Here is a 27,853-nt window from a genome sequence, read left to right as displayed (position 1 = left end):
GTGGGCAGTTGGGTTAGGCATGGTTGGTAACTGTCTATTTTTCATAGAGGTTTTAGCATTTTTTCAAAGTGGTTTTCTAGAGCACTGGAAGGGATTCTTAATGGGTAAGGCATTGGGCAGTAAGTTGTAAGATTTCCCAAGTCTAGATCCTAGCCTGGTATTTCTTACTGTGGTTAGGCATGGGTAATTTGGGGTAGGTGATGTGATAGGGTGTTCTGGGCTGGTATCCCTCAGCATAATGTAGGCATTAGGGGCTAGTGGTTGTGTTGGGGGGTTGGTGGAGGCATTGGTGTGTATGGGCTTCAAAGGTGGTAGGAATGGGGTAAGCTTAATCCAGTTGGCAAGTGTCAGCGGAGCGAGGAAGGCTGTAGGTTTAACATAATCCGTAGTGAGGTCGTTTTTTGGACATAGTGGAGAAGTTGCAAGATAAGAAGGTATGTGGGCTGCCGCTGTTAACGGGAAGCTTGGCCATCGTGGTGAGTGGGGTTATGATCAGGACCGGGGTATACAGGCTCATTCAGGATGTGGCGATGTGGTGTATGCTGTAGGTATATTTGAAACCCCTTTAGCGCCCAAGGATTGCTGCGGCAGGTTCTGCATTGCTCTAGGACCTGTTGTATTTAAGCCTGGGACACATCTTACCATCATATGTAATGCAATGTATCACTAGTGTGTGGACAGTCAGATGCTTCGGGTTTGTGTACTGGGTGCTCCTTGTCTGTCCCTTGCAAAGCAGCGATTCCTTTTTGGCCTTTGGCACACACCGGACTAGTGTGAAGTACAGATTCCTGCTGTCTTCTTTGGTGGCATCGGGGCACCTCTCTGGAAAGGTGACTCACCGATCATTTATTTTGCTTTGCAGTCTTGTGGGCCAGGCAATAATGTTTTGGTCTTGTGTGCCCATCAATAATGTTTTGGGCGGAAGTGTGGCGGGGCAGACAACTTTCAGCTCATCCCGAACTATCTTCAAATCCTTTACAGTGAAAGCTGTTGAGAACAGTGGGTGCCTTTATTCGTTTTGTCATTGTTTTATTGGTCATTTGAATCATTTTCTTTAGCCCTTGTAGCACCTCAGACACTTTAGGGTCTAGGTCCAAGTAACATGGGATGTGCGGTCACTGTTGTTTTCGGGCACTGGACATTGAGAGTGTCCAGGTTGGGTTATTCTGCTGTGGTCATAACTGCAGCCGCCCTTGCCCATGCACACGATTTCCTCACTGTGCAGATTTGTGGGCAGAGCTCTTGCTTTCCCGTCTCTGCAGTCATTTGCCAGATGCTACAGATATGGAACCGGTGCAGACTTGATGCCCAGTTCACCATCGGACAGCTTTTCTCGGCACACATCTTCGACCTAGAGAAGCAAAGTAGAGTGCCACTCCATACAACTGCATGTACGCTGTGACCGTTTTCGTCCTGCTTTGCTTTTTCATATTTATACTCCTTATCAGAGCTTTAAGTGGGCTGGGGCTCCGAAATCTCATTTTCATGCACGGCTCTGCTGGGGCTCACTAATCTCCCCTGGCAGCCCCGGGCACTGAATGACAAGGACTTTCTTCTAAAGCTTGAAGCTCTCGCTCGTGTGCGAGAGGTTCAGGCGTCAGAAAAAAAAGCCTTTGATCCATAATGGTGGCGCCGCACCTGCGATGGACTTGGGCCGGTGCCACCATTATGGAGTGCAACGTGAGGCCGCTGGAAGCAGAGGCTTTGTTTTATAAATCCTGAAGCTCTTGCACATTTGTGGGAGTTTCAGTCTTTAGGAAAAAGGTCTACGCTTCCAGTGTCTCACCCTTTCAGCCTTAATGGTGACGCTGACACTCCCCAGCTGGCGAGTGGCAGCATTAAGGCTGAAAAGCCAAGGCGCTGTGCCCTGCCAGGCAAGCCTATAGAAAATAAATGCAGATATCGGCGCCCTCTCCCCCACGGGGAGAGTGTGCTGTTCTGTACAAAAGGCTTCCTGGTGGCGGTGTCTGTAGCCCATTGAGCTGGGGCCGTCACGAGGCGTGGCCTAATGAGCCAGCAGGTGATCTCGCCTTAGGCCACGCCCCTTGATGAACCCCGGCTCATTTTGCAGTGCCACTTTAAGGCGCTGCTCCTTATTAAGTATTAACCAGACTCCTGTTGAAAGCATATTTATACTTCATTATAGTTTGTCTCTTTGAAAGACAAAAATACAATTGTACACCATTACTGTAAGGTCATAAGTAAATCGATATATACAATCGTCAAACAAATTTGTCATGTCCAGTAAACAAATTAAATTCATTACATTCATGAATGTTAATGTTCCAGTCAAGTAATGTACTGTCTAAACAATGTATTGCAATCCATGAAAACAGTTTCAAATTCGCTTGATGATTGCATATATCGATTTACTTATCTATGACCTAACAATAATGGTGAATCATTTTCTTTTAGTCTTTTTGTCTTTCAAGAGACACACTGCAGCATTTCTTGTTATGCTAAAGCCGAGACACACACAGAAATAAGGCCGAGTGAAAGCCACCCGCTAGCACATGAAGGCTCAATGCTGCCAGCGGCCATCTTCCTCACTGTCAGTGACCATCTTCCTCACTCGTGAGAGGTAGTCCTGCTTCTCTAGAACACTGCCAGCGGCCATCTTCCTCACTCGTGAGAGGTAGTCCTGCTTCTCTAGAGCACTGTCAGCGGCCATCTTCCTCACTCGTGAGAGGTAGTCCTGCTTCTCTAGAACACTGCCAGCGGCCATCTTCCTCACTCGTGAGAGGTAGTCCTGCTTCTCTAGAGCACTGTCAGCGGCCATCTTCCTCACTCGTGAGAGGTAGTCCTGCTTCTCTAGAGCACTGCCAGCGGCCATCTTCCTCACTCGTGAGAGGTAGTCCTGCTTCTCTAGAGCACTGTCAGCGGCCATCTTCCTCACTCGTGAGAGGTAGTCCTGCTTCTCTAGAGCACTGCCAGCGGCCATGTTCCTCACTGTCAGCGGCCATCTTCCTCACTCGTGAGAGGTAGTCCTGCTTCTCTAGTGCACTGCCAGCGACCATCTTCCTCACTCGTGAGAGGTAGTCCTGCTTCTCTAGAACACTTCCAGCGGCCATCTTCCTCACTCGTGAGAGGTAGTCCTGCTTCTCTAGAACACTGCCAGCGGCCATCTTCCTCACTTGTGAGAGGTAGTCCTGCTTCTCTAGAGCACTGTCAGCGGCCATCTTCATCACTCGTGAGAGGTAGTCCTGCTTCTCTAGAACACTGCCAGCGGCCATCTTCCTCACTCGTGAGAGGTAGTCCTGCTTCTCTAGAGCACTGTCAGCGGCCATCTTCCTCACTCGTGAGAGGTAGTCCTGCTTCTCTAGAGCACTGCCAGCGGCCATGTTCCTCACTGTCAGCGGCCATCTTCCTCACTCGTGAGAGGTAGTCCTGCTTCTCTAGAACACTGCCAGCGGCCATCTTCCTCACTTGTGAGAGGTAGTCCTGCTTCTCTAGTGCACTGCCAGCGGCCATCTTCCTCACTCGTGAGAGGTAGTCCTGCTTCTCTAGAACACTGCCAGCAGCCATCTTCCTCACTTGTGAGAGGTAGTCCTGCTTCTCTAGAACACTGTCAGCGGCCATCTTCCTCACTCGTGAGAGGTAGTCCTGCTTCTCTAGAACACTGCCAGCAGCCATCTTCCTCACTTGTGAGAGGTAGTCCTGCTTCTCTAGAACACTGTCAGCGGCCATCTTCCTCACTCGTGAGAGGTAGTCCTGCTTCTCTAGAGCACTGCCAGCGGCCATGTTCCTCACTGTCAGCGGCCATCTTCATCACTCGTGAGAGGTAGTCCTGCTTCTCTAGAACACTGCCAGCGGCCATCTTCCTCACTCGTGAGAGGTAGTCCTGCTTCTCTAGAACACTGTCAGCGGCCATCTTCCTCACTCGTGAGAGGTAGTCCTGCTTCTCTAGAACACTGTCAGCGGCCATCTTCCTCACTCGTGAGAGGTAGTCCTGCTTCTCTAGAGCACTGCCAGCGGCCATGTTCCTCACTAGTCAGCGGCCATCTTCATCACTCGTGAGAGGTAGTCCTGCTTCTCTAGAACACTGCCAGCGGCCATCTTCCTCACTCGTGAGAGGTAGTCCTGCTTCTCTAGAGCACTGTCAGCGGCCATCTTCCTCACTCGTGAGAGGTAGTCCTGCTTCTCTAGAACACTGTCAGTGGCCATCTTCCTCACTCGTGAGAGGTAGTCCTGCTTCTCTAGAGCACTGCCAGCGGCCATGTTCCTCACTCGTGAGAGGTAGTCCTGCTTCTCTAGAGCACTGCCAGCGGCCATGTTCCTCACTGTCAGCGGCCATCTTCATCACTCGTGAGAGGTAGTCCTGCTTCTCTAGAACACTGCCAGCGGCCATCTTCCTCACTCGTGAGAGGTAGTCCTGCTTCTCTAGAGCACTGTCAGTGGCCATCTTCCTCACTCGTGAGAGGTAGTCCTGCTTCTCTAGAACACTGTCAGTGGCCATCTTCCTCACTCGTGAGAGGTAGTCCTGCTTCTCTAGAACACTGTCAGTGGCCATCTTCCTCACTCGTGAGAGGTAGTCCTGTTTCTCTAGAGCACTGCCAGAGCTCGCCCTGCCACCAGCTGCAGACCATGCAGATGCTTCTCCCCTAGGAGGGAGGCTAATTAATGAGGACACCGCTCTTACTGTTGGGACTTTCCGTTTGGGGGCCCAGCCTCGGTTTGAATCTTTGTATTCTGAGAGCCCAGTGCCTTTTAGAAAGGTAGCTATGCCCATGGCTTTCTATTCCGCTGTCTGAAAGGTACTGGGCTCTCAGAATGCAAAGATTCAAACTGATGCTGGGCCCCCAAATGGAAAGTCCCACCAGTAAAAGCGATGTCCTCATTTACTAGCCTGGCTCCCAGGGGAGAAGGATCAGTTCCATGTCGTTTTACCGACAGTAAGTTTTTTGATGGATGTTTTACCAAACAAATCCATAGAAAAAACTCATTGAAGTATTTTTTATTTTAGCTGGAGGTTCTTCCCTAAGCCCCCCATTTCCCCATGCTATTAACCCCATCAAGCCCCATCCCCACTTCTTTTAAACCCTTTACCCGCTTCCCCATATATATTTTCATAGTTTTTCGATGGATTCATGTCTGTAAAAAATCAATTGAAAAACTGCAGTTGGCAAACGGTCGTAATACCCATGTTCATGAGGCGTCAGCCGCCAAAGACTGAGAGCATGGATCCTTGGTTAATTACCTCAACTCTGGTAGGGTTTCCTAGGTTTTATCGGTTTTCATTAATCAAGATTTGCTTTTGTGTTCTATTGATTGTTAAAGATTAGGATCTGAAGGGCTGGTCCACCTCACACTGAGTTTTTTGGTTGTCATCTTCCTCCATGCTTCGGTACTCGTATCCATGTGTTTTAAAATAAGTGAGCAGGCCCTCCACCATTATGGGGAATTGGGGCTTGGGAGGAAATCCAGGCTCTGGCATGGTTGCATCTATTCCAACATTATGGTGGCCGCCCGATCGACAGATGCCATTCAACTGTCACAGCCATCCATGGTTGAATCTCAGAAACCATTCACAAACTTGAATCCTTTCTGGTCTTGGCAAGTGTAGCCCTCGCTCTCAGAGGCAGTCACTCACCATGACCATATATCACCCCACCTGTACCTCACTTACTATGCCGGCCAGATAGCAGAGCGAGTTGAGTGCTCGTTCTGACATCTCTGCGCAGCCTGCTGATGCAGGTTCAAATCTCGGCAGGGCCAACTCAGCCTGTCATCTGTCCTAGGTCGATAAATTGAGTACCACGTGGTGGGATAATACTATCACTTGTTACTCCAGTGCTCAGATATCTGCGTGTTTGTAGCGCTATACAAAAGCTAGATATTATTTCCGTAATGACCAATATCTGGATGCTGAACCCTCTATTGGATGTTACATTGGTTCGGGGGGTTGGGTGACCCGTGTGGCACAGCAGGTGGTACACTACCAGAATCACAAGAATGTTACCAACCACTAGCGGGTCTTAGGGCCCCTGCACAGACAATATTCGGGTCTCCAATAAGACTTCAAATGAAGGCTCACCAGGGTAAAAGACCATGTAAATCGGGAGCAACAGGCAATTATCATAGCCTGGCTGGCATGATGAGACTTTAGATTTCGCATATCATAGACATAGAAGACATAATAGATGTAGGTCTGAAAGTCACACCCCTATGAAAAGACACGGCCATGACCTACGTCTCATACTTATGGACCTAAAAAGAACACCCTTATTAGTTGATGCACAATGCACACTAATGCTCCTAGATCAAAGAGGCGCCCCCTTGGTACACTCCTTATAAAGGACACACAGTCTATGGCCATGTTCACTTTTCCATTATCCTTGCAGGATCAAAGGGGAGGGGCGTGCTCATCCTCGGGGACCCAGATGGAGACAACAAAGGCACACCCACATTAAATGGCTTGCTTTCAACTCAAAACCCACGCACATAGTATCGGACTCAAGAGGCATGGCTTCCGTTGCAAGACACTCCCATACACACACCTGGCATGTCTGTATTCATGGGTCTGAACAGGCAGCACCATGTTTATTTGGTCAATTTGCACGGCCTTTCTAACAGTACTATTAACTCGCTTCTGTTATCACATGGCTGAGAGTGGGCCAAGTGGGCACCTCCAGACTTCTTAACTCAAAAGGAACGCCAGTCCCTTCTGGCCTATAAGACATGGCCATCTTCAGAGGCAGCAAGATCAACGCGTATAGTTCTCGCTTGCACTTTGGGACCCAGCAGTTACAATGCTTATAGGCGCGCAGGCACTTCCGTGCTCGTGCTTGTTATCTGATCCAGGGGTCAAGTCCTAAAAATTTAAGTGGGGGGACTCATCAACAAACGCAGTGGGATGTGATGTCGCCAGAAATTAGCATATCAAGGTGAAATATGGGCATTTCATTAAATTCATAAATAACCACGCAAATTGAACAGGACGAATGGCATTTGCCTTTCATAAAATCAACACACGCACAAAACCAAGACAGGATATTTTCTTGTAATAGTGTTTTTGAATTCCTTAAAAGGTGTGCATATTTTAAACTCCAAGAACCACTACAAATGTTTTCCCTGGGACTTTCAGTACCGAAATGGGATATTTCACCTTTAGTTGTTTGTTATTTTTGATCGGTTATATAGTGCAGTGGTAAAGTGTCCAGCCTGCAAACCTAACGACTGCGGTCAAGGTCTGCTTTAATTCATGAATTCAAAGAGGACATCCAGTGTTTCTCTTTTAGCTGGGGGGGACTAAGTCCCCCCTCTGAATAAAGTGGGGGGATTCCGTCCCCCCGCGTGTACCCTCGACTTGAGCCCAGATCTAATCAAGGCACAGTATTTGATTGCCTGTAGGAAATAAAGGCGCCTTACCCCTGCACAAAACAGAGACCACTCCAGCGAGATCAAAGGGCGGTGTCTTGCAGGCTCGAGCAGCATAGACCCATGGTAGATACATTTTGGTGAACCCTAAAGGCGCGTCGCTGCTCACAGAGCCATGGGCCAAAGTCTGTGCGCACCAGTCCAAAAAGTGCAACCATTGTGGTGGGTCGCAAATAGTCCTAACCTACTCCTGGCCTTGAACAGCACAGCCACACTCCTGGGTCCAAAGGGACAAGATACGTAGTAATCGCGTGGCCATCGCTGTGGATTTAGAAATCAGAGCAGCGACTTTCACTCTCCCACAAAGAGACACAAAAACAAGCACTTACAGACCAACAGAACGTACCCAACAGGGAGCCGGAACATGCTGGCGGACTCGGATACTCCAAAACCACATGTCTACTAAAAGCCCACAGACCCGAAAGGGGAGTACCATGATCACGACCTCTCCACGCCCTCGGAGATATGTCCGCAGTCGGTGCAAAGCAGGACCTTCTGTTCTCTACAGTTCGGGTACACATTTTGGTTTTCCAGCGTGATCTTTTTTGTACAAGCTACAGAATGCACTGAAAGCTTTTGATGGTGTCCTGATGGGTTTTTGTGCCTAATGGTTGAGACTGGCTTCACCTTTCTGCGTCTCTGCTGGAGGAATGGCCATTATCCTTTATTTTCCCCGCAGTCGTCTGCTGCATAATTAGATTCTAACCTCCAGTCCATGATTGTCCCAATGGGGTGCAATGACTTTCTGATGCTTAATGACCAGGTTAAAACTTACATCAAATGTTTTTCTCTTCGTGTAAGAAAGAAAATTGGTCTTCAATTATTTGGCACAGGGTTTGTAATGGCAGTGTCGTGGCAAGTGGGGCTCGCCTGATATTTCATGCCCCGCAGGATTGTGAAAAGCGTTTGTCTGGGTGTTGTGTTGCTCAGACTTGATTTGTGTAATTCACCTCTTAGACAGCACGCTTTTGGGGCACTTTTGCGTGCATAAAGAACCATTCACTGCGCAGACTGTGTGGATCTGTGGACATGCATAAGGATGCAGATCTTCTGACCTCGGGGACACCCTTCTCACTGGAACTGGCTACGGCTGGGAGGGCAGCCCAGGGATGTGAGGCCACTCTTCTTGAGGAGTGGTGGAGTGCAGTGGGGCGTCAATGGGATAGGGGTTCACCCATCTCAAGGACAGACTCACCTCTATGATTGGCTAGGGCCAGGAGTGAGTGGCACACATACTGAGAGCCACTCCATGTCGAGGACTTGTGGAGTGTCATGGAATGGCACTGGGATACGGAGTAACCTCAAGGACCGACTTCCCTCTCGTGTTAGCTAGGGCAGGAGAGTGGCACAGGGATGTGCTGCCACCAGTCCCTGATAGGCACCTGCCTATGGGCCCCACTCCTTTTAGGGGCCACACAACAACAGATCAAAATTAAATTGATTTGATCTTCGAAGAAAGCATTAGGAGATCATTTGCAAGGGGTGTTTGGCGGGCAAGAAATTTCGACTGTCTAGGGGCCTCCACAGGGTTTAATGCGGCACTGGGATCCACTCATTTCTAGGTCCCGTCCAGTGCCGTGCAATGCACTGGGATACAGATTTGCTTACACCTAGGGTTGGTTGCACTCACTGGATTATATAAGGCTGCAGTTGACTACATTAACTGGATGAGATCTGGTGTCGGGGCAAGGATCTTACCGATGGAACTGGGGGGTTCAAGGATGCACATAATTCAGCCTTGCATGCACTGTCCTTAATTAGTTGCCATCTAAACCCATTTATTAAGAGACCTCTCGCCTACACACATCAGCACGAATACTTATCATATATGTTGTAATATATGACTAAATGCAATATCTGTAACAACAGTATGATGTCTTGTAGTATTAATAATGTGTCAACAATCGCTATCATGCCTGTACCATGTAACTAAGTTATTGCAAGTAACAACGCCTCAATGCCCTTGGGCTGCTTGCGCGCTATATAAATATAAATAAATAAATAAATAAAATAAAAAATGTCAACTTTCTTTTGGTGAACCATCATTGAATATTGCTTATTAAGGGCTAGATTTGAGCTATATCGCTAGGTCTTCCTATATGCGGTTGCCAGAAAGGCTTCCGATCATTTCTGGCACTAGTGCATGGGGTCACTAGGCCTTCATTCACTCTTGAATTAGAGAGCTTATGAGATGCACAAAAGAAAGAGATTATGACCAGGCCTTTGACTCCCTAGGGAAAAATATGTTACACGGCATAATAGGGCGGAGGGGGCAAGACGTCATGGGTGCTGTAGGTATGGGACTAGTTAAAGAAGTGTCCAGGCCATTGCTTTTTCAATGTTTAGTTGTTGCTCTTTCACATGAGGGAACGAGAGCAAGTGAACGAAACATTTGAAGAGTAATCCCTGTAATGACAAAGATGGTGTTGGAGGGGTATAAATAGAATAAAAATGGTAGTCCTTTTTACAGATCTGTTCACCTTTATATTGAAAGCAGAGGAAGCATAGAAGTCATGTTTGAGTGATGGCATATAATGAGCAGTGAGAGGACGAAGTCTTCAAAGGCAACCCAGGGTTCAACTTGACCATGATTTTGGACTGTTGTTCTTTATTTAATTAATTTTGCATTTTTAAAGCACTCACATAGCCCATGGGCATCGAGGCGCTGTTACAGGAATTGTTTGTTTTTTAGTTGTGTAATTGTTTTTTTCTCTTAGTTGCATATATATAACGTGATTAAATACCCAGAGGTTTTTAAGCGCGGAGCCGGGATTGAACCTGTGTTGCTTTGCGTCGTCTTGCTTCCAAGGTGAGCAGGTTGCCGCTGAGCTAGGCTACTAGAGTGTGAACATAGACGAGGCACCCAAGCTACAACGTGGCAAGATAACAATGTAGCAGCTGGTGTGTAATCACACCACTATAATCCACGTGGTGAAAATGGAAGAGAAGAAAAAAGACTGAAGTGGACTGCAGACCATCTCAGGGTCTATATGGGTGATGGGAAAAGGCCCTGATGCATAATGAAACAAGAAGGGAAAAGGCAGATAAAAGGGACGAATGTAATGTATATAGAGCAGAAGACGTAAACTGGGAGCAGAGCTATTCCAAGATAACACAAGTTTAATAAGAGGGGGATTTAACATTTCAAATTGCAGTCTAAACCAGGGATCTGCAACCTTTAGCGCTCCAGAAGTTTTAGACTACAACTACCAGCAGCCCGTGCTAGCAAAATCAATGGTCGGGGATCCTTAGAGTAATAGTCTAAAACATCTGGAGATCCTCTGGTTGCAGAGCCCTGGCCTACACAGATGGTAGTAAAAGGCCAAGAAAATTAAGACAATTGAAAAGAATGCACAGGAAAATAAAAATAAAATATTGCATCTTGTCACATGTGTGCCAGCATCATCTTGAAGCCTGGCCCGCAATACCCTCAGGATAAGGGTATGGCACAATGCATTGAACAGCATATAGCCTCTGGAAACTACGCGGCATCATCTTGAAGCCTGGCCCGCAGCAGCCTCAGGATAAGGGTATGGGCACAGTGCATTGATCAGCATGTAGCTCCTGGATGCTACGCGGCATCATCTTGAAGCCTGGCCCACAATACCCTCAGGATAAGGGTATGGCACAATGCATTGAACAGCATATAGCCTCTGGAAACTACGCGGCATCATCTTGAAGCCTGGCCCGCAGTAGCCTCTGGATAAAGGTATGGGCACAGTGCATTGAACTGCATGTAGCTCCTGGATGCTACGGGGCATCATCTTGAAGCCTGGCCTGCAGCAGCCTCAGGATAGGGGTATGGGCACAGTGCATTGAACAGCATGTAGCCCCTGTATGCTACGTGGCATCATCTTGAAGCCTGGCCCGCAGCAGCCTCAGGATAGGGGTATGGGCACAGTGCATTGAACAGCATGTAGCTCCTGGATGCTACGCGGCATCATCTTGAAGCCTGGCCCGCAGCAGCCTCAGGATAGGGGTATGGGCACAGTGCATTGAACTGCATGTAGCCCCTGTATGCTACGTGGCATCATCTTGAAGCCTGGCCCGCAGCAGCCTCAGGATAGGGGTATGGGCACAGTGCATTGAACAGCATGTAGCTCCTGGATGCTACGGGGCATCATCTTGAAGCCTGGCCCGCAGTAGCCTCTGGATAAAGGTATGGGCGCAGTGCATTGAGCAGCATGTAGCTCCTGATGCTACGCGGCATCATCTTGAAGCCTGGCCTGCAGCAGCCTCAGGATAGGGGTATGGGCACAGTGCATTGAACAGCATGTAGCCCCTGTATGCTACGTGGCATCATCTTGAAGCCTGGCCCGCAGCAGCCTCAGGATAGGGGTATGGGCACAGTGCATTGAACAGCATGTAGCCCCTGTATGCTACGGGGCATCATCTTGAAGCCTGGCCTGCAGCAGCCTCAGGATAGGGGTATGGGCACAGTGCATTGAACTGCATGTAGACCCTGTATGCTACGTGGCATCATCTTGAAGCCTGGCCTGCAGCAGCCTCAGGATAGGGGTATGGGCACAGTGCATTGAACAGCATGTAGCTCCTGGATGCTACGGGGCATCATCTTGAAGCCTGGCCCGCAGTAGCCTCTGGATAAAGGTATGGGCACAGTGCATTGAACAGCATGTAGCCCCTGTATGCTACGGGGCATCATCTTGAAGTCTGGCCCGCAGCAGCCTCAGGATAGGGGTATGGGCACAATGCACTGAACAGCATGTAGCCCCTGGAGGCTACGCGGCATCATCTTGAAGCCTGGCCCACAGTAGCCTCAGGATAAGGGTATGGCACAAATGCATTGAACAGCATGTAGCCCCTGTATGCTATGTGGCATCATCTTGAAGCCTGGCCCACAGTAGCCTCAGGATAGGGGTATGGGCACAGTGCATTGAACAGCATGTAGCCCCTGGATGCTACGGGGCATCATCTTGAAGCCTGGCCCACAGTAGCCTCAGGATAAGGGTATGGGCACAGTGCATTGAACAGCATGTAGCCCCTGGATGCTACGTGGCATCATCTTGAAGCCCGGCCCACAGCAGCCTCAGGATAGGGGTATGGGCACAGTGCATTGAACAGCATTTAGCTCCTGGATGCTAAGCGGCTAAACTGAGGCCGACAAACGGGATTGCCCTGAATTTCAACAGCAGAACTTGTCCTAAATCCCGAGTTGATCTTTCAATAGAACAAAAGTGTGGTGTAAGGGTTCATTATGTTGCTCTACGTATTAAATGGGTGTCGACTGTACGAGATGTACTTCTCCTTATATGGAACATGTAAACGCCATCTTGATGCGTCCCCTTGTGTCAGAGCACACATTCTTTAGCCGTCTGAAATATGGGCCCTTCCCCTTGGCCTCTTTGACGTGCGCTTGATGGCTCGTGGGGGGACACCTATTGTGATGATGCCCAGGTGTGGGGAGGTCATCATCGTGATGATGATACCCCTTCGGCTAAGGCTGACCTCCTCAGTGACACACGTTCTCCGCCAGCCTTGAGACTAAGCTTGCAACTACTCTCCATCCCGCATCTTTGATGTGATGCCTCCAGACACAGATACCAGTAAACATAGCGCCTTGCTTGACAGCCCTCTGTCTCTTGGCAGCACAGCATGTCAAGTGTTGGCTGGCTTCACGACGCCAGCCGTATAACTATGTGGCTTAGCACACAGGCGGTGGAGCGCTGTGCATAGAAGGTCGCAGCTCTGCAGCTCTGCACCTCTGTCTGCCTTTAGCTCTGCCAAGGTCGGGTCAAGTAAGCAGTGCTGCTATGGATGACGATAGCGCCATGAGGCATTCCGCCTAAGATGCACTGCCGCCATCGCAGGCAGGCAGAATGGAATGGCTATAACTCAAGATGCTGGTAGGTGACATCGTAGCACTTCTGTCCCGAGGGAGGCTGAGGGTCTCGTCCTGGTTTCTATATAGTGCTGCAGGTACTCACCAATTGGTCAGCTGTAGGTGGTGTAGCAAGGAAAGCATGGCCACCGATGTAAGTAACACCAACCACCGCTGCCGTTCCACCCACTTTACCACAACATTCTCTACACCCGCTGCACACAGCCTGTGCATTCGCGAGACACTCACTTTATCCCAAGTTGGTACCATTGCACCGCAAGCCTAGACACTTTTCAGAGCACACCATACAAGGATGTGAGGAGAGAAGACACTGTACACCTGTGAATGGAGGAAAGTGGTGGCATTCATCAGTTCTTTGTGATATTATAGACTCCAAATACATCTACCTGTTTTTCAATTTTAAAATAAAAATTGAATTGCCAGTGCCACTTTAAGGTGCTAAAGATTTTGCTATGTATTCTCTCTTGTGTCTGAACATTTTAAGCTATCTTGCACATTTCTACTAGTTTACATTATGCTTAGTTAGCACATCATTACCGCTTTACTTACATTATGCCCAGTTATAACATAGCCAAAGGCCTTCTTAGCTGATCATTACTAGTTTACATTATGCCTAGTTGGCATATCATGTCGCATGTCCAGTATAACTATCATGAGGGTTCGAGATGCAGAGTCTTTTTAATGGGTTCCTTATGCATTCAATGCCTCCCATCTGCTGTTTTTACTAGGAATGCCCCACTAGCAGAGTTGGGAGCTCAGTTGAAGTCCTGTAACACCTGTTCCGACATCATTTCCTATTTACTTGCTGTACTGTGTGCAACGGTTTTCCCTTCTTTTGCATTTTGACGGATGTTCGCAAAGTGGCTGGTATGTCTGTATAGGAATGTTTGCTCCCAATCCTGCACAATACAAGCCATGCCACTATTACATGGTTAATATGGTGCCATCAGGAAGATAACTTTCATTTTCCTATGACTTTCCGTTTACCATGTTCAGATGGTAAACTGGCAAAACTGCTTCCTCCTTTCAAGGTCAATGTAAAGAGTGATGTCTAACCGAGCACTGCGACGCTGCAAGGATGTCACACAAAGTAAACAAACCATTGCAAAGCCAACTGTTTTGGCTTTTGTGTAGGCATGGGGTAAGCATTGGCCAGGAGTGCCATGATAGTTACTACCTTGGCCATAACATAGCACATTTTGGGAAATGGTGTGATCACCTGGGCATATAATGGTAGTGCCTGGTAAATGGCAATACCTATAAACAAGCCAACACTTTTGGCTTTGTCAAAGCTTGTTTTTAACTGTATTTCAGTCCTGAAATAGATATACATCAATTAGCTGTAGGCAAAATTGGTTAAGACATTTCCATTGCACCAGTATCTCTTTCACAGCTCAATTTGAGCCAGTACCTCTCAGGAGACTGCTTAGAAATAACACTGGTAGGCCATAGTTTGATGTTACTGCTTGAGGGGGATAGCCAAGCAGTAACATCGCTGACAGCCTAGGATTGAGAGGGGACAGTTAAGCCAAGGAGAGCTTGGGAATAAAGTGCACGGAGGTGTGCGTCAATATATAGATTCACCCAGATTGGAAGAGGTGGATAGCCTATGAAGGAATTTGTATAGGAGGCATTTTGCATGGGTAGCCATCCGGTAAGAACTCGCTGCATGGAAGTGGGTGTGGATCATGGGCAGTTGTAGAGGATATGTGTAGCAAGTTCAAAGCATTGTTAAATGGAGGAAAGGAGAAAAGGGGAGTCCCATGAAGTGGCTGCAGCAGTAACGCAGTCCGCTATACACTAGAGTGGCAGTGAATGTTCTGGTCGAGTGAAAGGAGAGATGAGGACTGATTATACGAAAGTTCAGGAGGTTAATCTTTCCAGTCTAGTAGTGGAGGTGATAAAGTTCTGAAGTTTCATGTCGCTTTCTAAGAGAACGGCCAGATTTTCATCCTTGGGGCTATGTAAGAAGGTTAGGGGGGAGGATACAAGAGAGGGGACAAGAGGTATGTCATTGGAGGCCGGAAATAGAACACCTCAGGTTTAGAGGAGTTGAATATCTGGTGATGCTGTGCCATTCAGTAACAGCTAGTAAATAGGAAGTTAATGATGCAACAAGACTGCTCAGAGGTGAAAGAGGGGAGGAAGAAAAAGATCCAGCATCAGCAAGTAAGCAATATGATCACCCAGAGTAGGAGATAGAAGAAGTGTAGACTGTGAAGAAGATGGGAATAAGAACAGATCTGTATGGACCCCTACCAACAGGAGTGTTCTGGGAGATGTCCCAGTGTTTAGTGCCTGGAAAAAAAACTGATCAGGCAGGTAGGCTCCCAACCCATATGGAAACAGTGGCCTCGGAGCCAAGATTTCTGAGGGTCTGCAGGAGGGGCTGGAGGGGTGGCGTGGTCAACTGTGTCACATGTGATATAGAGATCAAAGGAGAATGAGGACAGATGACAGATTGCAGGGGTGAGCTCTTGTGAGGAATTGGTATGGGTAAGTGCTGTCTCCATGGAGAGTGTCTGCAAAACTCAATGTTGAGGGGTCCATTGGTGTCCAGGTAGTGCAGTTGAAGAGCAGATCTTTGAAAAATTTGTAACAGTGACGATAGAGAGAGATGGGTCAATAGTTAGCTGTTTGTAGGCTTTAGTTGAGGGTTTATTCAAAATGGTTATAATTGTGGCCACATTGAAACAGGCTGGGAGCGTATCACAGTAAAGTGAAAACCTGAGGAGAGGGGATGTAGACTGAAAGTTCAAGATTGCCAACTACTCGACTCTTTGTGATACAAAGGGGTAAGCAGGCGTACAGGAAGGGTTGGCAGTCCAGAGGATAGGTGCTCACATAGGTGGAGAGTTTGATGTGAATTCTGATTAGGGAGGAGACCGTGCGAGTAAGGGTTGGTGCAGAGAAACGAGGAGGCGGGAGAAGAGGGTAGGCCAGACAGAGTAGAGTGTTCAGTGTCATAGAGATCATGGAGAAGAATTAGCGGACAAACCCGTCAGCAGTGACAGGAACTTGTGGAAGAGGAAGGACAGAGCCGATGATAGACCAGAATAGACTGAATGAATAGGTTGCAAGATAAGAGCATAAAGGGCAATAGTGTTATAGTGGGGCCTGGCTGAGTCCAGAGGAGTAGTATTTGTATTTTGTTGTATATGTATTTGGGTTTATATAGTATAATACTAGCTAGGATGCAACTGAGCACTATATAGGTAATTTGGGGTTCGCAGTTGTCAGTGGAAGGGAAGGTTACAGGTTATGGTATCTTGGATATCTGATATTGCAAGGTTGGTATATATCCAGGAATAGCAGGCTCTAAGGGACACAACACTTATTCCCAGGTATATACCACCATAGTAGTGAGTTGAAGGAGTGGTTCCTTGTAGAAAGCAAGGAGAAACTGTTTGTTTAGTGCCAGTAGCGTAGGTTACGGCACATGGTTGTCCTCAGCTGTTGGATGACGGGCAAAATTCACGGTTGTCGGCATGGGAGAGAGCAAGTAAAAGCATGCAGAATGTAATGGTGCTCAAATGTAACTGCTGGTGCAAAATGGACTCCAGAAATGGCCGGTCCCAATGTTTATCCACCTAAACTGGAGGAGTCCCTACGGCCTGCTTGGGTTACACCGATGATATCCTGCTTTTGGAAAAAACACCTAAGGGCCTTCACTTGAATATCGATGGGCTAAATCTGTTTCCCGGCAAGCATCACTTTAAGATTATTATCAAGAAGTCAAAGGTTAGGTTTTTTTGGAAACCTTCTAGAAAATCTGCTAAGCAGTTTAAATGGTTCCTGAATGGGGACATTATGGAACAGGTCTGTGAATATAAGTTCTTGGGCGTTGTAATAGACCTACATTTTAATTGGAATGCCCATCTTGACACTTTGTGGTTGCTGTCCATCGGCAGTTTGGAGGCATTACGGTGTTTGCCGAGAAACATGTCAACATGTCGATGTCTCCTTAAAGGCGATTTGTTGAGGCATATGAAGCCAAGGTTGCTGCTAAATTAACCTGTGGGGCTGAAATGTTGAAAAACAACCGAAAACAACCATAGGAGAAACTAGAGGGCTATTGCTTTCTGTGCATGTTAAATATGCTTAAACCTCCCCCAGTATAATACTTACGACACAAGTGATGTACTAGTTTCACCGGGCGGCCATTAAGTATAAAAAGTTAAGATCTGCTTGGAAACTGTCTAATGCTGTCGCAAACATGAGTATTTATTGGCTTTTAACCTTATCTGTACAAGTCTATTTATCTGACCGAGATCATGAAAGAGTGTGCTAGCTGGAAAAACCGATGAAACATTGTGATGGTGAATATTACCCAGGCTAAATTGAAGAAACTGCTTAAGGTAGAGCTGAATGTATTAGGATGCAGAACCTAACTCATTTGGCCACGAAAGGCAGTTGCTATAATCGTCTGTCACATGAACATCCTTTCAATTCTCAGCCAACCTTTCTTGTGTCTTTACCCAATCGCTTTTTTGCGATCTGATTATATGAGGGTATAATTCAGTATTATTCATACCTTTGAAATATAGGGGGCTTTGGGGGCCACGTGTCAGCATAACTCGCAATCAGCGAATGTGCAGATTCTGTGAGTGAGGAAGTTCAAACTGCGAAACACCTTTTATTGTGTTGTCATCAGTTTGGGAATGGCAGGAAACAATCGCTTTCGGCTGTTGGAATTGCATCCATCGGGAATATTGACTATGGAACTATTTGGTCTGATTTCATTAAAGGTGATCTGGTGCCATTCGTATACCATTTTAATGCGTAATGCACAGCGATTGAAGGGAGAGTAGAGCTTTTAAATAAGGAAGCTATCCTGTAATGGGCCAAAATGCTTCTTTGATTTGTTATTAGGTGGGGCTTTAGTATGTATTAAACCTTTTATGGTGTTTTATGTATTAAGTGTACAGGGATGAATTTTGTATGGTTTTACTGTTTATTGGATGTTGTGAAAGTAAACTGTTATGTAAAGCTAATATTGGCTAAATATATAACAATACAAAAAAATGCAAATTCCGTTATGTCAAGTTGTGGGTGAGCTTATTGGTATGACATAACATTCTCTAGGTGGGGGGTTGCAAGATCAAGTTTGAATTTTCCTTTACTGATTTTAGAGGAGGAACTGTGTGTCAACAGGAGGAGCAGATGAATTGAGTGAGGAAGAGAGAAATATGAGGTTCATCGATTTTCCCCGATTGTGGGTCAGTGTGTTAAGGGGGGTGATCAGGACATGGTAAGAGTACAGTATAGCTGCAGTTTGTGACTGCCTCTTCATAGGGAGGTTGAGGTCCCCTATGAGTTCCACTGGAAATTCAGTGGCAAGAGATTTTAGGAGGAGGTCAGGATAATGGAAGAAGTTTAGGGTGCCGACGGTCAGGTTTATGAACGGAGAAGACAGGAGAAAGTCAAAGGCGGTGCAGGAGGGTAAAGGGGCTGGCTTTGTTATGATTAGAATTATTTATTTATAATGCATTTAATACCCAAGGTTTCTAAGCGCCGATCCGAGGATCAAACCTGTGTTGCTTCGTGTGGTCTTGCTTCCAAGGTGAGCGCGTTGCCCCTGAGCTATCCTCCCGGTACTGAAAATAATCAGCAAGCTCAGTTATTTTCTTTGCTCAGGTGTGAATTATTTTTTACAGATGTATTCCATTCCTCTCCAAATGATTTCGATAGCAGTCTTTTGAGGTACACATTTGAAAATTAATATTTGTTATATATTCCATATGTTAATTTCTCCTTTCCCATGTCAACAAAACACACAACATATGTCGGTTACTCTCCCCTGATCTATGATGTTTTCCTGCAGGCCCCTTTTGCCGAAGCCAGGTTTCCCACCAAGATTCGGTGCTGCCGGAAATATTTCTATCCCCTCGCCCAATGTGAGGGACATCTTTGCAGCCCACATTCTCTCTCCACCCCACACTGCTCAACCATTGGCCTGTAACCTGAGGGAGATACCTCTGCAACATCCGGTCTCCAAACTGGCACACTTCCATTTCTGTCGGGTTCTCTGTCAATTCCCTCTACCTTGCTCCCAGTCAAACAGCTTCCTACACCATACTTCACCCCCAACACCCACCATGCCTGTTTACTCAGCAGCGGCCACTGACTGGTCCCTACACCCATAAATACGGTAAGCATATGCGCACATTCCCGACAGGCTGCCACTTGGCAAAGGTGGCCTTGTTGGGTGCAAACAATAAAACAAAATAGCCTAATTGATGTATGTATATACATAATTTTTCAAAAAGTAACAAGCTTCATCTTCCCTAGGACTTGAACATTGTATTACGAAATAACGGCAAAGGGTCCCTTTGCCACAACTTGAAAATCCGAAGCGTCCCCAGAATCTGTATTGTGTTTTGTGTGCACAGGAAAGGATAAATGCACAGACGGCCTGTGCAGCAAATATGCTTGTTGATAAATTAGATATTACAGTATAACGGCAGGAGTGCACATAACAAAATAAGTTATGGTTAAACATTGGAGTACGGTATTGCCAGCAGACAATGATGCCAGTGTCATGGCAGAGAGAGGGAAAGGAAGGAATAGGGTGGGAAGAGGGTGAACACGGGTTCCATGGGGAAACTATGCAGGGAGCATCAGGGACAGGGTGAGTAGGAGGAGCTAGGAAATAAGATCAGACAAAAAGCACATCGTGGTAGACAGCTACAGGTGGACATGAAAAGGTTGTGCTTACTGGTACAGAAGTGTAGTAGATCAGCAAGGAGCAGGAAATCTGGCCCTTATCATAATCTCTTTGCTGGAAAACACCAAAAAGGCTTGGATGACCTGTGCTGGACAGGGTTCACCCCCCCCCCATCCCCAGAAGTTTCTGCCCCAAATGGGCCCTCTCGAGTTACCCTTTTCTGGTTTTTGCCCTTGAATGGGGATGCCTGTGCTTGAAGGCCTCAGAAACCGAAAAAGGAGGGTAGCAGAATGTTACATGATCCTCAGGGTGCCAACGGGAATGTGTTAAGATGACCTCTGGGAAGCAGTTGCAGGCCCCGGAGAGGTGGGGGTCTTTTAATGCTTTGGAACCTCACGTGGTGGTCAAGGAACTCTAAGAAGGCTGGATGTGGCAAGAAATACCTTAGACAGGTTTATTTCCACTTTCTAGCAGGATGTGCTCACGTGGCCTTCTAGAAGCCAGTCAGGATGCCCAAGTTGTCTTGCAGCAGGTCTGCACTGAGGTAGGCATTTGCTGCATGTTGTGCTGCCCGAAAGGAAGTTGCACATGCTTATCTATTCACCTGCCATTTCCTTAGTGAGCAAATCCTGCCCAATTTCAGGAAAACAGATATATTTAACTTTCCTGTGACTCTTCCACTTGGATTATTCCCCAGCCTCTGGCTTATCCTTACAATTTATGGAATCCCTTGATCAAATATACCCGCCATACACCTTATCACTTTTGATACCTGCTTGCTTTCTGTTCTTCCTCAAGCTCCTCCAGGCTTTTTTAAACTTCACTACCACTCAGCTTCCATTCTTATCTGCCCACTTGTTTACCACACAGTCTTTCCCCCAGTCATTGCTCACTCCACACCCTCATTCCCTCCATACTTGTTCCACACTCCTGCTTACCCCCGTCCCTGCTGCCATTCAGTCTCCTGTTCTCCTCCCACTTTTTCTCATCTTATTGCGCCACTCAACGCGTATTTTTATTCATTAGTGATTAATGAAGTGCCTCGCAGAAGCAGGTTGCTTCAGTGTGCAAGTCTTGAAGGAAGGAAGGGAGGGAGAAAGGGGACGATGAGGCAAGGTACAATATGTGAGAAAGGAAGGGGGTATTAAAGGCTCATTCGCAGCGCAGAGGTACCGTTCGTGATTCCACAGTTTGCATTGGCAGAGCAGGTTTAGCCATTCACTAGTGAGTTTTTTTTAAGTGCCTAACACACCAGTCACATGGGCAGTCTTGCTCCATGCTGTTGCTCGCCTTGGCTTGCTCAAAGTTCTGCTTCTGAGAAGCCCTTCATCCGTGGATGCCCTTCAATCTTAGAGCCTTCACATTCAGTAATACCTCACCCTCTTGATCTCTCTGCAGTCTTGAGCCATGCTCTTGCTTGTCCTGCGCTCTTACTCCACCCTCTGACGAACAGTCAAAGTTTGCTCTACTGTCTTGGTCACCCATCACCCTATGGCTTTGCTATATTCTTTCCCCATCATTGTACTCAATCTCTAGGCCTCCTTCCCTCTTTTTCACTATCTGTTTTATATCCCAACTGTTCACCTTTGCCCCACTCTCATTTTCACCTTGGCAAACGCGCTACTCCTGCCACAATCTCTTGCTTATCTTTCACTCTGTCTCCGCTCTTTCTCTTCAGTTAGCTCTGCAATTGCTTCACTGTCAAGAGGGCATGGGCTGGTAAATCCCACATTTTGAGGAAGGAAATTACATGAGTGTGTCTACTATGGTTGATCATCTTCAATTTACAGTAATCTCAAGTATTGTACCCCACATTATTGGGTCCCCCAAATGTGCTGACATGTGCAGTAGACCAGCCGGCCATTGGTGACGTCTTTTTGTCTCTCTGCAGGCAGTCATTAGCCACTCTACCATGTTTAACTCCATGGTAGCCACGGTTTATAGATTTGATGGGCAACTGGTTTACCAGTCCCAACTCATACTCCCGTTATAAGAGACATAGTAATGGGGATTGAGGCTCCTACGTGATACCGCTGCAGGTTTATCAAGATCAATGACGAGTCTATATTATTATTATTATTATTACGGTATTTATTGAGCGCGGCCCTAGCTCCGAGAAGCAATGGAGCGCTTTCCAATCATAGAGGGAGAACACAGTGAGGGAAGCAGAGAAACAAGGGAGAGGGGAACTCACTAGTGAGTTTTTTTTAAGTGCCTAACACACCAGTCACATGGGCAGTCTTGCTCCATGCTGTTGCTCGCCTTGGCTTGCTCAAAGTTCTGCTTCTGAGAAGCCCTTCATCCGTGGATGCCCTTCAATCTTAGAGCCTTCACATTCAGTAATACCTCACCCTCTTGATCTCTCTGCAGTCTTGAGCCATGCTCTTGCTTGTCCTGCGCTCTTACTCCACCCTCTGACGAACAGTCAAAGTTTGCTCTACTGTCTTGGTCACCCATCACCCTATGGCTTTGCTATATTCTTTCCCCATCATTGTACTCAATCTCTAGGCCTCCTTCCCTCTTTTTCACTATCTGTTTTATATCCCAACTGTTCACCTTTGCCCCACTCTCATTTTCACCTTGGCAAACGCGCTACTCCTGCCACAATCTCTTGCTTATCTTTCACTCTGTCTCCGCTCTTTCTCTTCAGTTAGCTCTGCAATTGCTTCACTGTCAAGAGGGCATGGGCTGGTAAATCCCACATTTTGAGGAAGGAAATTACATGAGTGTGTCTACTATGGTTGATCATCTTCAATTTACAGTAATCTCAAGTATTGTACCCCACATTATTGGGTCCCCCAAATGTGCTGACATGTGCAGTAGACCAGCCGGCCATTGGTGACGTCTTTTTGTCTCTCTGCAGGCAGTCATTAGCCACTCTACCATGTTTAACTCCATGGTAGCCACGGTTTATAGATTTGATGGGCAACTGGTTTACCAGTCCCAACTCATACTCCCGTTATAAGAGACATAGTAATGGGGATTGAGGCTCCTACGTGATACCGCTGCAGGTTTATCAAGATCAATGACGAGTCTATATTATTATTATTATTATTACGGTATTTATTGAGCGCGGCCCTAGCTCCGAGAAGCAATGGAGCGCTTTCCAATCATAGAGGGAGAACACAGTGAGGGAAGCAGAGAAACAAGGGAGAGGGGAGCGAACAACGGTGGAAGAGGGGACAGGCAATTCTGGATCTAAAAGTAAGCAGGGGAGGAAACGGTAGGGAGAAGGTCACCCAGTATCAGGTAGAGTGTGGGGTTTGAGGTGTGGGGTGTGGTAGTAGGTATTAGGTAGAAGCCATTTCTACAGTCTTCACTTAAACTAACAATCTACTCACATCAGGTAAACCAGCCACTGTAGACGGGCAATATACACAACAGCTCCCACACTCCGCTATGTACAACAGGAAGATAATTAGTAAAAAAAAAGACTTTAAGAGTAAGATTTACCGAATTCAGGAACACTCTTTTTAACTCTGGCCTGGTGTGGTGAGAAATAGGTGTTCCATCGCTTCATTCCCATAATCGCTCTCAAACTCTGCTCTCATGCCAACACTGCTTGACCTAATAAATGACACCTTTGATCCTGCCCCTGACCCCTTTCTACCGGACCCCACCTCCACACTCACCCACACAAAGTTGCTGTGTGTCCCCCATGGCTCTCATCCACTTGCATCTCTTTGTGGCACTGAATTGTGCTGCTTGCCAATGAACCATCCTTGGAAAGGGTATCTGTGTAATCGCTGCATTGCTTGCACATTTACTAGCGGAACAATGAACTGCCCCGCGGCGTAAAGAGATCTAATGTTGTCACTTTGGATTTAAAAGCTTGATATCTGGAAATATGCTTGAAACAGAGCTTGTGATGTCCTTGCAACACAAATCCAGTGCAAATGGTATGTACTCTGCCCACCTAAGCAATTTCCATTCAGTGAAATCCGAGTTCCCGTAATTAACATGGAAGGGAAGCGGCATTTCAGAGTAGGCGCATTGTTGATTCCTTGTTGAAAGATGCAAAGTGTTTCTCATTAGAGAATGTGCTCTTATTCTTTTTTTTTAAAGGGGACAAAGGAGGAAGGGAAGGAGAATTGCTTCAAGTACAGTGCACGGATTGATGCTAACAGCTGCTCTGCTTTGCTTTTCAGACACGTCTGCAGACATTGAGCCCCGCAGAGGAGCTTCGTGCGAGAGCCTGGATCCGAACAGAGACGGCTAACTTGAGATCCGTGCCTGCTCATTGGAAGACTTCCGCCGCTGCATGCACAGACACTCAGCCAAAGAGTGCATGAATATTTGTATTTGACATTTTCCACCTCATAACCTGCATCCAGTCGGTTGATAACTTTCGGGGTTGCCTTGGATTAGTGAGTGAAACTCAGCATGGCTCGAATGAATGCATTTACGCTGGCGGCCTGCCAGCTGCTGCTCGGCTTGTTAACGCATTCGCTCTCCGAGTCGTCTGCCCCAAGCGAATGTCCTCAGCTTTGTGTTTGTGAAATACGGCCATGGTTTACGCCACAATCTACCTATCGAGAGGCCACAACAGTGGACTGCAATGACCTGCGACTCACAAGAATTCCCATCAATCTCTCTGTGGATACGCAAGTTCTACTTCTCCAGAGCAACAACATCGCCCAGACGTCGGATGAGCTCCAGCGCCTCTTCAACTTAACCGAGTTGGACTTCTCCCAGAACAACTTCAGCACTATCCAGGATGCCGGCTTGTCCAACCTGACCCAGCTCACAACATTGCACCTGGAAGAGAACCAGATCTCTGAAATGACAGACAACTGCCTGCAAGACCTGAGCAATCTGCAGGAGCTCTACATCAACCACAACCAGATCAGCAGCATCTCCCCTAAAGCCTTCTCTGGCCTGAAGAACCTTTTGAGGCTCCACCTCAACTCCAATAAACTTAGAATCCTTGACAGCCGCTGGTTTGAGTCCACGCCCAACCTGGAAATCCTGATGATTGGGGAGAACCCAGTGATTGGAATCCTGGACATGAATTTTCAGCCGCTGGCCAATTTAAGAAGCCTGGTTTTGGCAGGGATGTTCCTTACAGACGTACCTGGTAATGCATTGGTTGGCTTGGATAACCTTGAGAGCCTCTCCTTTTATGATAACAAGCTGAGCAGGGTGCCGCAACTTGCACTTCAGAAAGTTCCCAATTTGAAATTTCTGGACCTTAACAAAAACCCTGTACACAAAGTGCAAGAAGGCGACTTCAAAAACATGCTCAGACTAAAGGAACTTGGTATTAACAATATGGGAGAACTTGTCTCCATTGACAAGTATGCTCTTGATAACCTCCCTGAACTTACAAAACTGGAAGCTACCAATAATCCCAAATTATCATATATCCATCGCTTGGCATTCCGCAATATCCCCACTCTGGAGAGCCTGATGCTAAATAACAATGCTCTGAATGCCATGTACCAGAGAACAGTGGACTCTCTTCCTAACTTGCGGGAAATCAGTCTACACAGCAATCCACTCCGATGTGACTGTGTCATCCATTGGATGAATCCCAACAAGACAAACATCCGCTTCATGGAGCCACTATCCATGTTTTGTGCCATGCCACCGGAATATAGGGGCCAGCTGGTAAAGGAGGTGCTCCTACAAGACTCAAGCGAGCAATGTCTCCCAATGATCTCTCATGAGGCGTTCCCCAATCACCTGAACCTAGATATCGGCATGACTGTCTTCTTGGACTGCCGGGCTATGGCTGAGCCAGACCCAGAGATTTATTGGGTGACTCCACTTGGGAACAAAATTACAGTGGAAACTCTATCAGACAAATACAGACTGAGTGGAGAAGGGACCCTGGCAATTTCGACGATTCAAGTTGAAGATTCAGGCAGGTACACATGCGTTGCCCAAAATACAGAGGGTGCTGATACTAGAGTGGCCACTTTGCGAGTGAACGGAACTCTTCTGGATGGCACGCAGCTCTTGAAAATCTACGTCAAGCAAGCTGATGCGCACTCCATCTTGGTGTCCTGGAAAGTGAACTCCAATGTCATGACATCCAACCTGAAATGGTCTTCTGCCACCATGAAGATTGACAATCCGCACATCACCTACACAGCCCGTGTCCCTGTGGATGTGCACGAGTATAACCTCACCCACCTGCAGCCTGCCACAGAGTATGAGGTCTGCCTGACGGTGTCCAACATACACCAGCAGATGCGCAAGTCCTGTGTAAATGTCACCACCAGCGGCACTGCCTTTGCACTCGACATCTCTGACCAGGAAACCAGTGCTGCCCTCGCAGCTGTCATGGGGTCCATGTTCGCAGTCATCAGCTTTGCTTCTGTCGCAGTCTACCTTGCCAAGAGGTTCAAGAGGAAGAACTACCACCATTCCTTGAAAAAGTACATGCAGAAGACCTCCTCAATTCCCCTAAATGAGCTGTACCCTCCGCTGATTAACCTTTGGGAAGCCGACAGTGAGAAGGACAAAGAAACTGCCAACGAAGGGAAGCACAGTCAGGTGGACACCACCAGAAGCTATTACATGTGCTAATCGTGGGATACGAAGCACACGCTGGCGGACACTTTCAAAAGCTGCTCTGCTCATTTTTGGGAGTGCTGTTTTTGCTTCTGGTAATAAGAAGCTCTGAGACCTTTTTTTGCTTTATTCTGCAAAAGTGATGAGTTTGGAGATGATGAATTTTTGTTGTTTCTTTCTGCTGTGCTGGACTGTGGCAGATTCACGGGTTGAAAGTTTCAATGTGGTTTTTTGTGTTTTTAGTATAGCGTATCGCAACACTTTTTTTGACACACACGGTAGACCCACCCGGAGTTTCGTTTTTGTACTTGGTTGCTATTTTAATGGAAACACTATTTTGGTCTAATGGTAATGTTCAACACACAATTAATGCTATGTCGTAGCCGGCTCCCTCATGTCTCCGGCCAATTTTCCTGATAGACTTAATGCTGGAGTAGAAAAAGATATGTGGTTATGGGGAGGAGGGTAGTGGTTTTTTAACCATGACCAGGCCTCTGCAGTACAAAGGCCATGCAGGGGCACACTGGAAGCAGGTGCACTTCTATTATCGTGAATGAGGCTGCCCAATTCCTCTGTATAGTTGTATCAACTGTTACAGAATATTCAACTTTTTAATAAATTCGTTTTTTTGTACTTTATTAGATTAGGGGACATGATTAGAAGCAATGTATAATCAAAGCTTTTTTAAATAAATAAATAAATGGCTTCTCTTTTTCTTCTAGTAGATGAATTTTAGCTGCGTTTACCTCACCGGTGCCTGGTGAACAATGAAGGTCGATATTTTAAATAAAACAATTTGTGTTTTTTAAAAAGAAAATAGGAAAGGGACTGCAATGCATTCTTTCGAGTTTTTACATTTTCTCAAAGTAAACATCTGTCTATATATTATTGTATTACTGACTGCCACAATTCAGATACTTATTGAAGTGACAAATCTTCGAAATGTGTGCATTTTTTAATTAGGAATTCACGTTTCTAGAAAATATGCAGTTAAAATCAAATAGTGCATCACTAAAATACTTGAATAGTGTCTTGAAATATATTTAGTGTACAACATTTTATGCATAGAAGTTTTCTTTTATAAAAAAAATAATAAAATAGAATTATTTATTGTAAGTTTTTCTTTTTTTTACTAAACTCTTTTTGGGGTGAAAAGCTGAAAGAGGACCAATTGTTTGATTACAAAAGTAATATGTTATTACTTTGGTTATTCCCCACGGTTGATTTGTGTTACTGCGAAGCAATTCTATGTGATTTTAAAAGGCAATGTGCCTCATTACGACTTTGGCGGTAGCCATGCCGCTATTAGCGGCATGGCTGCCGCCGAAACCGGGTCCAGGTCCGGGTTCCCAGAATGGGGAATTACCGGGCCATTCCGAGTTTGGAGGGCCCGGTAATTCCTCCCTCCAGGAACCCGGGCCCGGACCTTC

At 46.7% G+C, this 27,853-nt stretch overlaps 1 protein-coding gene across 4 annotated transcripts in view; it reads left to right on the top strand.

Moving 5' to 3' along the window:
* Window positions 1–27,539, top strand: part of LRRN1 (leucine rich repeat neuronal 1) — a 61,540-nt gene extending 34,001 nt beyond the window's left edge. For all 4 annotated transcript variants that reach the window (XM_069643513.1, XM_069643512.1, XM_069643515.1 and 1 more), the window contains exon 2: window positions 24,053–27,539. In XM_069643513.1, the coding sequence (XP_069499614.1) occupies window positions 24,288–26,438 (2,151 nt within the window). In that variant the 5' untranslated portion in view covers window positions 24,053–24,287 and the 3' untranslated portion in view covers window positions 26,439–27,539. The remainder of the gene's footprint in view (window positions 1–24,052) is intronic.
* Window positions 27,540–27,853: the final 314 nt, after the last annotated feature.

The sequence above is a fragment of the Ambystoma mexicanum genome, chromosome 2p (genome assembly GCF_040938575.1).
Source record: "Ambystoma mexicanum isolate Mex_15411 chromosome 2p, UKY_AmexF1_1, whole genome shotgun sequence".
NCBI classification, from domain to species: Eukaryota; Metazoa; Chordata; class Amphibia; order Caudata; family Ambystomatidae; genus Ambystoma; species Ambystoma mexicanum.
The sequence above is the reverse complement of the archived record's forward strand: the minus strand, read 5'-3'. Positions and strand labels throughout refer to the sequence as shown.